Source organism: Athene noctua, chromosome 4 (assembly GCF_965140245.1).
Source record: "Athene noctua chromosome 4, bAthNoc1.hap1.1, whole genome shotgun sequence".
NCBI classification, from domain to species: Eukaryota; Metazoa; Chordata; class Aves; order Strigiformes; family Strigidae; genus Athene; species Athene noctua.
In genome coordinates, this window is record NC_134040.1 from 31329396 (window position 1) to 31346248 (window position 16853).

The 16853-nt window shown below is 41.6% G+C and overlaps 1 protein-coding gene across 1 annotated transcript in view; it reads right to left on the reverse strand.

The window, feature by feature from the left end:
- KDR (kinase insert domain receptor) overlaps window positions 1-16853 on the reverse strand; it is a 31493-nt gene that overhangs the window by 2550 nt on the left and 12090 nt on the right. The window contains exons 14-28 of the mRNA XM_074904832.1: window positions 16494-16640; window positions 16209-16340; window positions 14459-14565; window positions 13915-14050; window positions 13538-13642; window positions 12192-12305; window positions 10919-11007; window positions 9040-9196; window positions 8006-8106; window positions 6551-6673; window positions 6304-6415; window positions 5813-5912; window positions 5594-5699; window positions 3615-3766; window positions 46-142 (exon numbers count right to left, since the gene is read on the reverse strand). Of these exons, the coding sequence (XP_074760933.1) occupies window positions 46-142; window positions 3615-3766; window positions 5594-5699; window positions 5813-5912; window positions 6304-6415; window positions 6551-6673; window positions 8006-8106; window positions 9040-9196; window positions 10919-11007; window positions 12192-12305; window positions 13538-13642; window positions 13915-14050; window positions 14459-14565; window positions 16209-16340; window positions 16494-16640 (1778 nt within the window). The remainder of the gene's footprint in view (window positions 1-45; window positions 143-3614; window positions 3767-5593; window positions 5700-5812; window positions 5913-6303; window positions 6416-6550; window positions 6674-8005; window positions 8107-9039; window positions 9197-10918; window positions 11008-12191; window positions 12306-13537; window positions 13643-13914; window positions 14051-14458; window positions 14566-16208; window positions 16341-16493; window positions 16641-16853) is intronic.

Here is a 16853-nt window from a genome sequence, read left to right on the forward strand (position 1 = left end):
GACATCAACAGAAGGAAAAGACATACAAACAACAGACAAACTCACCTCCTGAACAACTTTTACAGTGGTCACTAATGGGACATCTTCAAATGTTTTCACACTCACAGGGCGGCTTTTTCTTTTGCTACCTTGTCGGTACTGACTGAAAAGAAAACAAAATAAAAAAAAAGGTTTCAGTCCACTATCCACAACTTGGCTGCAAACAGCACAATGATATTAGAATCCTTTTATCTCTCTACAGAGAAGTTAACCCTTTTGTCAAAACATATTATGCAAACCTCAAAATATCCATTTATTGAAAAGTTCGAACAGCCTAGAAAGTGACATGTTTCTGACCTTCTGCTCCTGACAACCTGATCTCTGAGCAAATTCTAAGAAACTGCTTTGAGAAAACAGCTCTTTTCCTCAGTTACACGGGAGGGCTTCACTTCCTGCATGCTTTACTTAGAAGTATAATAAACAGAAGCCTGGAACACAGACATGTGTCTCTTCCTTTGGACTGCACTTCTGAGACCCCTGGTTGGACCTAGGACAACAACAGCAGACTCAGCAGACTGCTGCCCTTAAACCATGGGGATCAGGACAGGGAATGCTACATCTCTCTTGAAGGCTCTTCTCCAAAAGAAGCCCTCTGGTCAGGATGAAATCCATAAAAAATATTGGACAAAAAAATAAAATTGACTTTCATGGAAGTACTAATACAGCAAACAAAACAGTTACCCTCAGCTTTCTGTCTAAGTGGATATGGAATAAAATGGACATTGTCCCAGTTTAACAGGACAAATTTATTTTCCTAACAGCTCATGAAGAAAAAGTCATGAAGTTAGAAGACGATCCTACATCCACCTGAAATGCAAAGCTGGAGGCAATTAAGAGAATCATTCATCCCATTTTCTAGCTATGCTGAGTCCTGCCAATGTCCTGCCGACAGACATTTATTTAAACTGGTGGGGATTTTACAAGTTCCCTGTGTAGCCTGCTCAGGTGCTCAGTCACACTTTAGAATGTTTTTCAGATATTAAACCCAAGCATTTGCTGCAAATAAAATCTGTGCTATTGCTGGGGACAGAGAATAATTACTTAGCATCCTCTTTCGAGCAACTTTTCATACACTGAAAACTGTTACTATGTTCCCTCTCCATTTTCTCCTCCTAGACTTAACAAAACCAGTTCTTTCAAGATCTCTGCACTGACCATGTCTTCTACTTCTGTTACTCTGAAGTGGTATCTAATCCACTTCCCACCCAACCCTACAGGGACCAAAAACATCTAATGAACAATCTAGTCCACTTATCCTCCTGGACAACCTGACCTTGAATGATGAGGACTTCATTCCACAACTTTCCTTCTTAGTCTGAAAGCTCCCCATGTGCTTGCATTTAATTGTCCACACAGGCACAGAACTGCATGGCTGGGACTACAGTTACCAGGGTGGTGAGGACTGGGAATCCCAGCCTCTTGATCTGAGTGACCTCCCAGGTATGGGAGTCCTGTCTCTGCTCGGCCCAGACAAGAGTCAGCCTACATGGGCTACAATGAATTAGATCCTCCTGGTTAAGCCAACCTACTGTGCAAACAGGACCACTCTCTAGTGTGCAGGCAGAGACGACACACGCGGAGTCTGACGCCTGCCTGGTGGCAGTGAGGGCTCAGCTGACGTCCTGACAGTATTTCCTGACATGTGTTTGCATTATGTAATAGACTGTCCCAGTAAAAAAAGGGCCAAATATGCCCTACAGAAAATCAAAATCCATCTCCCCTGCTATCCGCCAGACCAATTATTCTCCCTAAAAATGAAACTTAGATTGGCTTGACTTGATTTGTTCTTGACAAATCCATGCTGGCCATTTGTAGTTACTTCATTTTCCTGTAGGCATTTAGCATTATTTATATGATTATTTATATGATTTTTTATTTAGAGATCATACCTAGGATTCAAGCTAACTTGATTTAAGGGTTACTTCTTTTCTGTTCTTTCTGAAAACATGCATTATCTTTAAAACATGCATTACCTTATCCTTAAATCTTCTTTACCTCACCTGTTCTTAATGACAATCTTACAAGGTTTGAAAATTGCATATCTATTTCCTAAGCCAAATACTACAGACATTAGGAGATCCTGCTGGTTTTAATTTACCTCAGCAACCTAAATATTCTTTAATATTTGCTGTGTTTTTCCTGTCCTTGCCTTTCCTCCCCCAGCTTTGATTTAGAGACTGATGTTATCAGCCTCTCCACCTAGTTAATACTTTTGTGAAGACTGAAAAAGACATCACTGAACAGATCAATCTTTGCCACTACATGTATAGGAAGATCCATGCCTACAAAATAATTTTCAGTGACCAGAACAATAAAGCCCCTAAGCATGTCTTAAGCTCCCACTTCGCCTCTCTTAGCATGGTTTCCACAAGTGCTTTCACAACCTTCTCATACTGTAAGACAAGATAAAAAAGTTCAAAGTCTCTTTAGTTGACAGAGAGATTTTACTTCTGTTCATAAGAGGAAGCGGGGTCCAGGAAAAGCCATATAGGAAGTATTGGAAGTGGAAAATAAATATGGTGTTTTCAGTGTTATATCATGCTTTTCTGTCTTTTAAAATATTTATATTTTAGACTACCCCACTACTAAAACATGGGGTTGAAAATTTCAGCTCTAGGACCGTAAGTTCAACTGAAGTGTGAAATGCACTGTGCCTACCTAGTCTTTCCCAAGATCACATAAAAATGTCATCCTGCAGTCCCCAAAATCATTGGGAACGTTGTCTCTGGTGGATATAATACAAGCAGTGAAGGAGAGGACTCCATTTTCTGGAAACCACATGAAACCTGCCAACAGAGTCTACCTCTGCCCTGCTGGTTGGATCCATCTCCTATCCTTCTCCTTCTTCTGAGACTGCAGCAAGCAACCCAGGGCTCCCAGCTTCTAAGTGGCTGAATTTGATCTCAGGCATCACTGGATGAGAAAATACCTTTCTCCCTTACATCCCACGCCTGAGGTCCTCACAAGGTCCAACGTAAGCCCTGTTTAAGCACATTAGTACAAACTCCTAACTCCAAAAGTCACTCTGCCATGATAGCCAACAGCATCTACCACTACTGGTCTGTTGTGGATGCCCCAGCAGCCCTCCAGAAGCAAGTAGTGGACAACAAACAGTGACACTATTTAGGTCACATTCTCCTTAACATTCATGACCTATTTACCAACATTTCACCTTAGGAGGGGAAATGCCAGGGAGGGTATTGATCTATCTATTACCATTAATATTTTAGGGAGCTGCAATACAAGAGTGTGAACACAAGTGAATTGGATCAGTAACACTTTGTATTTGTTCTTATTTAAAAAAAAATAAATAACAAATACTCTTATGGTTCTTTTGAATTATAATACCAAATCTTGAAAGAGTATCAAAAAAATCCCCCACCAAACCCCACTACCATTTGGGGAGGTAAGAAACTAGTTTTTGCCTACAAAAACTCTACAGATTCCTTCTTATCCCTATGGAGGAGGTTAAATATGGACCAGGCAGCTACAGTCTCTTCCTTTCATTTTCCCTGCCCCCAGCATGAACAAAACCTGCCCAGAGGCCCCAGTAGGATGTCCACCATGTAAAATACCTAATTCCTGCTGTGTTGTCATAACGGAATTTAGGATCACAGACTTCCTCTTCCTCCCTACAGGAAGCAGGTGAAGTTGGGAGAGAGAGACCCGAATCCTCTTCCATATTCAGCGATACTGACAAAGGAAGGACAACGTAGTCTTTACCATCCTGTAGAATGCAGTGAAAAAACACAAAAATTAAATGGGCTACAGATATACATAGACCTAAACAGCTACACACATGTACATAGAGAACGCATCAGTCCAACAGTGCTACCTTGACTGTTTGATTAAACCATAAACATTATACCACCTTCACAGGAGTGGCTACATTAAAAGATGGAAACTTAAGAACCACTGGCAAGTAGTTTTAGATTAAAAAAATGAGATTTTTATATGACATACTGTAACATCATGTATAAATGAAAATTTTTATTGACGTCTTTGAAATTAAAAAATGTAATTTTTAGTAATGTTTGAAACCCAGTGACACAAAGAACATGAACCTGAGGAAAAAAATAACAAACAAATTGAGACTGAATTAGACTACAGCGTATTAATCAGAAAGACTAAATTAAGTGTAAGAAGTAAATGAAAAAAATAATTAAATGGAGATAGCAAAAAAGGAAATCTATCAATACTTTCGCATCTAATTTGATGTGAATAGCAAGGATACCATTTTTAAAAAATTATCCCACTCGTTTACATCTCTGCTCTAAAGTATAAAGAGAAAAAACTGATTATGCATCCTTTGGTACTGCATACCTATTTATAGGCCCATAAGAAATCCTCTAGTTGATTCTACCTTTTCTCCATTTTTTTTTTCATCTATCCCTTTTGGATTACAATCTGAGACATGCATAATTAATTATTAGTTATCGGACAGTAAATCATGTTTGTCTTTTTTAGTCACAGTACACTACGATTCATGACAAGAGGGTCTAAATCATTAGCAATCCAACCATATAAGGTTATGGTCAAGTATACACAAAGTGTGTTCTGAACATATAAGGAAACACTTTTTGACTGTAAGGGTGACAAGCACTGGCACAAGTTGCCCAGAGAGGTTGTGGCATCTCCATCCCTGGAGATACTCAAAAGCTGTCTGGGTATGGTTGTGGGCAACCAGCTCTAGGTATCCCTGGTTGAGCAAGGGACATTGGACTAGATGACCTCCAGAAGACATTTCCAACCTCAGCCAGTCTGTGATACATAACATTCAAGCTGCTCTTTAGGAAAGTGAAGAAATGCTATCCTTTCTGAGTTTTCCTATGCACAGAAGACACAACAGTTTGGAAGGGCAGGTAATTCCCATCATTTCCAATAGGTCAGAAAGGGAGAGCATGTGGCCAAATCCAGCCTCTTTCATCCAGTGCACTCACATCTATTGCTCTGGCCTTGTCCACTTCCGTAGTACATGAAGATGGAGCCACAAGGTGGAGTACCTGGGAGGGTGGCCCATGTACCTCACCTGGACGCAGTGGGCTCTCTTACCACAATGCCTGCACACAGGACAAGTCTTAATACACTTATCTGCATGGAGCTTCTGACAGGCAGAAAAATGCCTGTATCCTCATTTTCCAGAAGAAGCATTGCAGCCCACATCCTCACATATGCTAAGCTATCCATCTTTGGCATAGTAAGATCAACAGGAGCTACCTGCTGAAATGCCTCTGCAGTATGCACAGAAATCATCATCAGAGCAGGGAATTGAGCCTGTGCCAACAACTCCCCAGCAAGACAGCTAAGTAACCACAGAGGTGGTGTCATGGCAAGGCAAGGTGGCTTTTTGTTACCACAACAGAACTCTGCGACCTTCCCCCCACAGGTCATTCTTCTCTGCAAGTTGCCCCAACTGCCGGTCAGTAACAGGAGTGGTGGAAAAAGCCCAGGCTCCCCCAACGACTCCAGTGGACAGTATGGATTTCATGGTGGCTGGCAGGACAGGAGGGGTTCACTTGGTGGCTTCACCAACCAGAGAATACAATTAATGTACCTGACGGACGTTGGCTTGTAGTAAATTCCCCAGGTGCTCCACCAGCTCTGAAAAAGTTGGTCTCTGCTTAGGATCTCCATGCCAGCAATCCAGCATTATTTGGTACCTAGAAGAACAAAGCCCATTAAAATATCAGCATAAAGAAAACAGCACCTATTGCTTGCTCTAGCATCTGCTGTTGTGGTGTAAATGTGGGCATCTGGAAGAACAGTTTCTCACATTTCTGGTGTTGTATAGTCTGGTGCTCTCATTCTTGTTCCTTCTTTCAGTCTTCTGCAAAACTCCTCATCAATTTTCACTCCAGGGTATGGTGATGCGCCTAAAATGAGAGCAACGGTAATTTTAACGCATTAGATTCTTAAATTCTGGAATTAATTTTCAAACAGATAATCTGCTATGGCCTGAGTTAATAAGGTAATTCAGTACAGTTGGATGAACAAATAATATATATTTATGATGGAAATAGCAACTGATTGAGTAAATGAGGCATATCATCACAAAGAAATTGTATGAAGAAGCATTTCATGTCCATGTTCCTATGTTTGCATTTTTAAGGGAATTTGAGTATTTTATTTTGACAGAGGAAAAAAACAGGAAATTTTCAAGAAGTAAAAAAAAATGCCAAAGAGGATCCAAGAACCCTTTAAGTGTTTTCATCAGACTCTGTTGTTTAAAATTTAAGATGGCTCAGTAAAACTAAAGTGACTCACCTAGTGAAAATATTTCCCATAGCAGAACTCCAAAGGACCATACATCACTCTGAATGGTATACACTCTATCAAAAATGGTTTCTGGTGCCATCCATTTTAGGGGTAGTCTGGCCTGAAAGCATTTCCATAAACAAAAAGGTATCACAGTTTAGCAAAACACTGCATTTTCACAAATGTATTTAAGGTGAAAAAAAATGAGTCCTGACTTCATATTAATTCTCTCTTGAATGGAGAATCTGAAACTTACATCTCCTTTCCTGACGTAATCTGGGTCTTTGTAGATGTCTCGAGCCAAGCCAAAATCACAGATTTTGACCACATTATTGTCTGACAAGAGGATATTACGAGCAGCCAGGTCCCTGTGGATGCACTGCAAAGAGAAGTAAACAACTTCATATGCTGCCTGTCGTCACAGTTCTGTCCACAGGGCTGATCTCTTTCACATATGTGCTCTCTTACCCTCAAAGGCCAGATAATTCTTAAAACCTTTTAAGAAAAAGAAACCTCAGCATCAACAGTTACTGATTTTAAGTGCTTTTTTGATGGTCACAACTGATTTGGCTCAGGGAGACTTGTGTTCCCAAGTCCAAACATACATCTGTTTATCCACTATGCAGAGAGGGTCTTTGAAGTTAGCTAATTAATTATCCTAAGAAGCTGACACAAAACAGGTTCAGATCTGATTACCTTTAGATTTACTTAGGTTCACTCAAATCTGTGTACTGTGTACTCCACTCTGTCCTCTGAAAAACACACCACACTAAAACGCCAATTTGATTCCAACACAAACTAATCTTGACTACAGAGAGAAAAGTCCATATCTTTACCTATGCAGAACAACATTTTAGTCAACAACCCAAAGACTTTGAACCTCAAGCCTCAATAGCTTGAAGTAAAAAAGCCAGGCCCTGAAGGTGGTTTCTAGAATGGACTAGAACTGCAGATCCTGGAAAAACATTGCATATACACACCAACCAGGATGTATGAAATGTAGACAAATACCTGTTTTTAGAAAAGACTCTGAAGTCTGATCTTGAACAGGTAGCCTGCGCTCTAGACCAGTGTTATATTCCCCACTTCTATTTCCTTTTCCTATTTCTAAGTAATTTTTGTTTCTACACAATTGCAGGCAAGTCCTCACTCTTACTGGAATTTACATCCTTTGAAACATGTACTATATGTATTTAGAATCAAATCACAGAAAAGCACTTCTAGAAAGCCAAAATGCAGGTGAAGTGCTATTGACTGCTAGGGTGTCTTTGGCAACAGACTGTCTAAGGAGTCATCCATGAAGTTTCATAGGTGAGCATTGTCTCTCCTCACGCTGCCCTTCCAATTCCACTGCAGGCAACCTCCTCAGAGCAAACTCCTTTACTCTAGTTTACCTCTGGTTACCAGGGATTTGACCCTGATTCCTTTAATCGTCCTCAAAAGTCAGCTTCCCTCCTCCCAACTATTTAATCATTCTTGTATGAATCAGTGACCCATAAACCTTATACAGATCACTAACATTTGCGTCAATAAATGCATGGGCTGTTTCACTCTGTAGTATCAATGATTCAGGTATGTCTTAGGGCAAAAAGAAAATGTTGCGGATGACTGCTAGTCCAAAGATGAACATGCTGTTTCCTTCTATAGACTTACAGCACTATTTCCTACAGACAAATAAATAACATGCCATTCTTCCTGAGAAGTTCCTTACTTTGCGTGAAGCCAAGAACTCCATTCCCCTCGCCACCTGGAAGCTGTAACAGATGAGGTCCTCCATGGTCAAAGGGTTCTTGCAAAGGTCTTCGGGACCAGCTGCAAAGAATCAGATGACAGTCAAACATGCCCTTTTTCACTGATTTCAGCCATAACTGCTTCTTAGGTAAAAGTCCATCTTAACCTTACACCACATTGAACTGGAAGAGCAGAGCCCTTTTTGGGTTGTGTAATTATCACTAACAACCCATTTTACACCAAACTAGTCCTGTGTAAAATAAATTTTGAGATGATGGGTTATACCCTAAACCTTCTTGCTTATTTCCAGAGTTCTCACCAGTGGAAGGATTTGCAAAACGATCCCAAAAGAAAAACAACCAAAACTCAGCTCATAAGTTCCTAACACAGGAAAGGCTTACTGTGGTTTCAGTAGATGAATTTAGAAATGAGTGAGAGGGAGGCGCCACCTAGTCCTTATGGGGGAAGAATATGCCATGAGGAGAAAGACCTGAATTTGGCAAAAAGCCCTGCTAATTTAGGGTAGAAGAAGCCTAACCTCATCCTCTAGTGACCTGGAGGGATAATGTACCCATGTATCCAACAAACATACCTAGGCATTTAGTTCCCGGTGAAATAAACAACTCAATTACTTTTCTCAGCTCTTAATTTTAAGAAGAAATCTCATAAGAACTACAACACTGATGGCAAAAACCCTCATCTCAAGGCCTGAGTTTGGTCCACATACTTCTTACAACATCCCAGCTCAGAAGGTCAGTGTTTACACCAGAGAGGTCTGAAAGGGACCAAAATTGGGTGGAAACGCATAAAGTGCATGCCTGACATTACCTGGGATTGGGCTGAGGGGTTTGGGATGCTGAACTGGATAATCCATAGCTCGGGAGTTTTGGTCATCTCTAGGAAATACCCTGCACACAGCTCTGAGGGATCTTTGGAAATCACACGGTCCCCAATGTCCCTCATCAGCCCCCACCAATGACAGCTGTTCCAACACCAGAAGAAGACATATCCTACCATCCTCCTCTTCCACATCACTCAGGGACCGCTCCTCCACAAAGCCAGAGCTTGCTGAGCTCTGGCTGCTTGTGATGCTATCCAACCGTCTCTTCAGGTCCGCAGAGACATCACCAACATAGTTTTCCTTCCCCTGCCGAAACCTGGCATTTTTATTCTAGAAATGTGAAGGAAGGGTGGGTGAAATCAGAAGCAGAAAGCATGCCAGAAGCTTCCTCGGGAGAGGCAATGACACTCCCTACATTCTGTGCCATGGACACCACTGAAGGCAGAAAGGGCAGCCCAGTGCTGGCATGACTGGCCACTCTGCTCCAAGTCAGCTCTGGTTGGGGCACCAGGCTGGTGTGGTGACAGCACCAGCAAACCCCAACCCATGGCCACACAGGCTTATCAGCTAGAGTACCCTCTGACGCTCCACAGCGTGGCTTTAGTCTTCTCCCACATCCTCCCAGCCACCTCCCAGCAACATCTCCACATGCTGGGGAATAAATGCACATTGAGGAGCTGGCTTTCTCAGCCCCCTGGTGCCCACCACTTCTAAAGCACAAGCTCCCACAACACCTCTTGTACAGTCGAGCCTCTCCATACTGCTATGGATTTACCTCCCACTGCTGCAAAGGCCCTTTTACTAAACCTTTACCTTGGCCAAAACCCTAGCAGCCCTCAAAATCTGACCTACTTCCTTCTTCCCCTAAGCCACTGAATGCTTCTAAGGAGGATACTGGCTCCTCAGGCTTTCTCCACCACATTTCAATTTTCTCCTGCTTTGGTTTGGTGACTTTTCTCCCCTGGCAGGGTTGGATTTTTCCATTGCATATTCCCATCCCCACCGCTTGTGTAAGCAAGGGTCATCACCCTTGTGAAACCCTGCCTCTTTCTTCAAGGCCTCTCGGATATTTGTTTATCCTTTTTACCTCACAAGAGGATGCAGTGAGTTGCCTTTGTCAATATAAAATCATAAACAATGACTCCAAGGATGAAGAAAAATGACCCCTTGGAAAACTGACAAGCAGTTTGAAGCAGCTCTGATCTAAACACGGCAGCTGCAGGAAGACTCAGGTCTACCAGGATGGCAGAGCACAGCCCAGGGGCCTCCCTCTTGCCTGCAGGTGAAAAAGGGTAGGGTCCCGAGCATGATGCTCAGTGCTGGGTATACACAGCCATGGTCTTCATCCAGCAACCTGACTCTCGGAGGGGATGGATCCTCCCAACCAACCCTCTCCAGAAAGCAGACCCCCTCTCAGAGGCATCCAGAAATGAGTTTGAAAATGCCAGCCTCCATCCTGCCCCTCTTTTCAAACTGGAGTGCAAAGAGGGGGTGCTGTGATGGAGCTCCCCTTAGCAAAGGACTTGGGAAGTGAAAAGCTGAACATAAACTCATGAGATACATCCATAATACAAAATGACTAATAGCAAAATAATGTATAGCCTGGTTCAGCAATGAGCCAAGGGGATAGTGGAAAGGATAATCACATGATAGAAGACACCTACGGATATCGGATGGATATATACACTAAGCAGGGAGTAAAATTATTTAAGGTGGTCTGGACCTTAACTAAGAAAGGAAAAAATTCGGCTGATAATCAGAAAAAACTTCCTGATAGACACGGCCAAGTGTAGAATAATCTGCCAAAGGAAATAGTGGAAGCCCAGTTCCTTTGCACATTTTAAGCTAACAATAACAAAACAGCTACATTGCAGGGGCCAGGGGAAAGACTAGATGACCTCTGATGTCTTTGCCATCTCTTGTTCCCATGAGAAGTACTAGATATTCAGCATCCCCAAGGACTGCCACTTCAGTCTGCACTAGAAACAGAAACATTATGTGTGGAAAAAACCCACCAAATCAAACATTATGCGGTTAACCTTGACTCCTTACCTTGTACGGGACAAATTCACTCCTCTTGCTCCGTAGGTAAGCTGACAGATTTCCAAACTTGCAATATTCCACGATCACCATGAGTGGGCCTATACAACACATAGAGCAATTCCTTATAAAGATCATTTATATCCCACCTTACCTCTCAGCATAATTTTTGGCTAGAAACATACATTTCAAAAAGCATCCTACTACCCAGAGGTTTTTTAAATACTGGTAAATAAAAAAGCTCTAATCAAAGTAGGGATATGATTCCTTTCTGCTGTATAAAGAAGGAAAAGCAAGAACATACTTTTGAAAATCACGAGCCTAATTTCATATGTGAAAATGTATAATGGTGTGCTCATACTTAAAAGTGCCAATCTCTACTAATTGACATTGTAAGGATGTGACAAACATATCTGAGTGAACTTCAGTGCAATTAACCACCGATCTGCAATAAAGTACACATGTGATTATCCATGCATTTTTGTGCAGGCATTTTAAGTCCTAAAAAATTAAGACAGGAATCTTGGTTTCAGACATAGATGCCTTAATGTACAGTCCAAATGTGGTATTTCAAGGTCAGATTGCTTCATATATCATATGCTACAATAATAAATTTCCATCCTAGGTTCCAGATACTGGCCATCTATATTTTATTACGGAATAAACAAGGAAAGAAATATTTATGGATTATGTTTCCCTCAACTACTGCACTTCTGTCATGGAACTTTACAAATTAAATTCTGATCCCATAGTAAGCCAACAAGTCAGCTTCCCTGAAAAATTATTACTAAGATACTTTACACTGAATTTCTTCCAAATTAAGAGTGCAGTACTGGGTTTGTCAAACAAAACATCTGTCCCCAATTATAAAGTAAAATAGATTCATCCACCCAGAACTTGACTCCGAATTGCAATCTCCCCTCCTACACACACACAGAGGCACCCACGGCCCATCCAAAGCCAGGGAGGGAAGTAACAACACTGTAGACAGTGATAAGAACAAGATCAACTTGTTATGTGTGGAGTGCCCACTAGAAAAGTGGATCTGAAGTACAGAAAAGCAAAGTCTGAGAAAAACTGAAGGCTAGAGCTGGATGTAGAACTCAGGGCTTCTCAGCCCTTATTCCACCTCTGGTTCTACTCACTCTTATCAGAATTTTTTTTTTTTTTTTTAAATAGACTATTTCTTCCAACCCTTAATTTTGAAACTCAATTTTCTATGCAGGAGAAATGGCAGAAATGGGGTTTTCATTAGCACCTTCTCACCCACTGAGAAGTTACTCACCTCCTGGCTTTGTGCAGGCTCCAAGTAAATTGACAACATTGAGGTGATGGCCAATATGAATGAGAATCTTCAGCTCTGACATAAGTGCTCTGTGCTCACTATGGGTTGCACCCTCTGCAGAGGTAAAACAACACAGATCAGGAGCATCACAGACAGAAAGGTTTTCCCCTCCTCTGCACTCTCTTCTGTTATTTTTCCAGCACATCTAGTGAGAAGTCCTGTTGGTTGGTAGCCTGGATCGCTTATGCTGCAGGACATTGATGAAAGCTAGGCACATGCATGACAGCGTTGGTTTTCCTCTGCTTTTAAACATTGTCCAAAGTTTGCCAAGGGCAGTACATCAGAACAGGGACATAAACAATCCAGATTAGCAAACACCTTTTTTCCTACAGACCTTTTGAGCAGTTTGCACTCTGCCATTCACCCTCCCAGCCAAGAAGAGCTAGGAATATTGTCCCATAGCCATTGCTGGGGTCTATGCTAAGGGTTCAGTGGGTCCACAGACTGGGGGGAGATAGGGACAGGACCAAACATGCCTGACCCTGCAGCCTCACCAAAAGTCTGGAGACATGGCTGGTGTCCTCATCCCAAAGGGATAGAAGACAGAAAGAGCTGAAGCAGTGGGGAGAGAGGGGCAGAGAAGGCAGCTCTCTGAAGGCTGCCTGAGCACTGCAAAACTGGAGGGACAGGGCTTTCCAATTTTTAATGTCATTACTGTATGGTCCTCCCATTGTAACGAGCCTACAACAGGTCTCGCCTGTGCTTGCAACTGCTCACACTGTACTGTCAGAAATCCCCCAGCTTTCCCACCCTTCCTCCAGTACAACAAAGGGCTGGGATACCACCCCTGGCTGCTGGCAGCCCCAGTTTGCCACCCCAGCTACGCCCTCTTCAGGAACATTGTGTCTGGGAACCGCAGCTTTCAACTCTTATGTGGCAAATACAAGGGACTATAATATGATTTAAAGGGAGGAGAAAGCTGTTCAAAACTACGACTCATTTTGGAGCACGCCTAAGCCATTGTCTGAGACTTGCAGAAAGCTCCCTGCCAGGCTACATAAGGCAAAAATGGACACATGAAAATTACTTGCAGGAGCAAGTTTATATTCTGAACCTGAGTAGATCTATAACGCAATGGCTAAGAAACCACAGTAGTATTACTCCAGCTATTGATGAGGGCAAGGCATATACTTTCCCTAATCATTGCTTCATGACACCAACTGTTAAGCTAAACTTGCATACACCGTTGGTACAAAAATTTTGATTTTTTTCTACCTACTGGTTACAGTATTGGCAATTATCTCTACATTCAGTGTTGAAGGTGAATTTTTGGTCATCATTTTTACCTTTAAGCATTTTGACAGCCACTGTTCTGCAGGTAGCAGTTTTGTCAATCCCAAATGCATCTGCTTCTATGACCTGGCCAAAAGCTCCACGCCCAAGAGGTTTACCTTGAAGTGAGAACATGAACATACTCCAATTTATATGCTTGGCACAGTGGACAAAAGATGCAGAAAAAACAAGCAACTCTAAACAGAGTTTATGTCTCAGAAAATAACAGAAGGCTGATAATGGTAAGAGGATGCATTATATCCTACAGGACCACAGAGCCCACCTGGAGGTCCTGCACCAGGGCAGCCCCATGGCAAGCCAGGACCTGAAGCACCCCCCAGCACAGGGCTGGCTGCAGTATCACTAAACAGCTTGTGTAATGAAGGCACACCTAGCTTTAGCCGGTCTCTGGGAAACTCCCACTTGCTGGCATCATATGGGAGCCGTTCGCAGTGCTCATCTATAGGGACTTCATCAGGATCCATGATGATTGACAAGTAGCCGGTCTTCATGTCCCCTCCATTGGCCTGGAAAATGGTATTAGTTGAAGTTGCACAGGTTTTTTGGCTGGCAATGAGCAGGCAAAGTGCCATTTTCTCACTCTGTAGTGTTTCACCAGTTCCCAGAAATGCCAGCCTACCATTTCCCTACACCATGTCACAGTGAGTGTGATCACCATTAATTACTTGCCCTTTTTTTTTTTTTTTTACTAAACAAAACCAGCCAAAACATTTTTTTCTCTTGCGAGGGCCTGTTCAATTAAAAACAAATTTCTGTGCCCCTGGTTCCAGGCAAGAATGTTATGGCATGGAGAGAAAAAATGTGTCTGTTGATTTAAGAACAATGGAAAGAAACAACAGAAAAGGCTTCAAGTCAGCTCTCATTTGTCATGCAAGACCAGTGCTAATAGGACAGTATGAGAAGTTTTTCATTACCCGCTTAACGGTCCGGAGGATGATGACAAGAAGCAACCAGAAGAACATAGCAATCACTGCAGTGCCAACGAGGATAATGAGCTCCAGATTTGTTTTCTCTTCAGCGCCTGGGAAGAAATAAATGAATATCTGAGTGATAGTTGGAAGCATATTGGTTTTGTTCATTCATTAAAGTAGAGAATGGAGGTCCTTGTTCTGAAGGTTCATTTTAAAAGTGCAACATGGAGCAAGGAAACGAAAGCAAAACAAAACAAAAATTTTGGGGTTTTATGTTGGAATATTACGCTTGGTTTTGTGCTGTTTTGCACATCACCCAATTTCTTAGCATCAGCTTTGTTCCAAGGACAGTATCTGGACCTTTGGCACATATAAAACCACTAAAATCTCACATTTTTAAAAGGAATCTTTGTTTTAGAATACTCAAAATGAATGACTTCCCAGAAACGAAAAAACCCCATCATATAGTAAATAAAGTGCTGTGAGAATGACCCAGAGAACAATCTCTCTCTTGTCTCTTTACATGCTTCAGCAACAACATGAAAAAACACAATCCTACAAGAACACATGAAAATAAGGACTGACTTACAACATCCCTTTTCCAGTAAAATAGTCTACAGCAGATAACACTCGAACATCTATTAATGTGCAGGAGCAGCTCTCCAGCTCCCGTTCACCACATCATGCACCTGTATTTCATCCTTTGCACCATACAGATTTTCCTACACAGGAGCACACTTCATTGCATGACCCCAATGAGCTGTGCTATAAATTTATTGGAGTGAAACAGTGAGTCTTACACAGATTGTCAACTTTTACAGACATGCCCCAGCCATATTTACCACATCAGCTAAAATCTACATTGATGTCAGCGGCAGATAATTTCTACCTCATGTAAACATACTGCTCAACATCTTAATATCCTAATGAGACCTATAAGAATAAAAGGATACTGCTTTAATTACCTTAACAGAACAGATCGGACAATCACTTTAACTTGTAAGACAGAGGTTTGTGAAGGATTCAGTGACTAAATTTTGAAAATGTACTAATATCAAGGACAAGGAGCTTTTAGTTCAAGGTTTCTCATTGCAACTCTTGGTGGCAAGTTCATCACGGTTGCAGCTATTCAGGCTGCAGACTAACCTCTTGTTAGAATCTATCATTGTGAATTTCATTTCCATGTGCCACAATAGGACTGGAACAAATGAGAGATGGGTCTCAAACACTACTTTCAGAGCTTGGTGGACTAAGACTGGAGGCCCCTAACCCAAAACTGCTACCTGATCCTATCATTGAAATGGGACAGCAATCACAACAGACTGCACAAAGTCTTCCCTCTGTTTCTTAGATGACAGCGATGACATAGTTTAAAAAGTTACAACTGTTAAAAAACATAGCATGACAATTACGTTACCAAGACAATAGAGACGTCCCAGGATATCTGCAGGTTTAGGTAGGCTCTGTTGTATAGGTTTGCATGTAATATAGACTGGCAGAGTTTTCTCTGCAACCACAAGACAGATAGATTCAACTTCTGCTGAAAAGCACTAAACAACATTGCGGAGAAGAAAGCATCAGACTCAACAGCTGGGATTACAATGGTTATGACAGCACTAAATTTGAGCTTGACAGGAATGGTTAGGACTTTTCATAAATCTCATGGTGTATTTTTCAGATCTTCGATCAGGACAGCCAGTAGATTTTCCTTTTAGTGATTTCATGGATAATCTGGAGAGAAGCTAACACTAACCTTCCACTGAAAAAAAAGCCACTGCTTTTCTGCATCCAAGGACATTGCAGGCAAGGCAGGTGTATAGCCCTCCATCTTCTTTCCTCACTCGACGTATGGTTAGTGTTTTGTTTCCATCTTTCAAAACAATACCTGGAAAAAATTATGATACTTAGTTCTGCTATTTTTATTCCACTTTGTGTTACAAATTCAAAATGAAACTTTTCATGGTGAAAATCAGCAATGAGTCCCGTGAAAGAAAGCCCTTAAGTGATAGAATATTCATGACAATGGAGCAATCCTCACCTGAATCTTCAACAAGGGTTTCATTATTTTTAAACCACATGATGTTTGGAGGAGGAATGCCATTTGCTATGCATGACACTTCTATGGTTTCACCAATGTTTGTTGTTTGATTTTCCAGATTTCCTACAAGTGTGGGTGCTATGGGCTCTGTTGGTTTGAAAATATGGCAAAATTACTGACCATTAAAGAAAACATCTGTTTTTGCAGTACTAGCACTTGATTACACTCTACATGCTTGCCGGTATCAAGGGCTCAAATCCTTTTAGAACAGCAACAGCCACAGTGTTCATGTTAAAATCATAGCAAAAATTCCACATGATATGAAAGAATTATAACAGCCAAGAAAATTTTAACAGTATT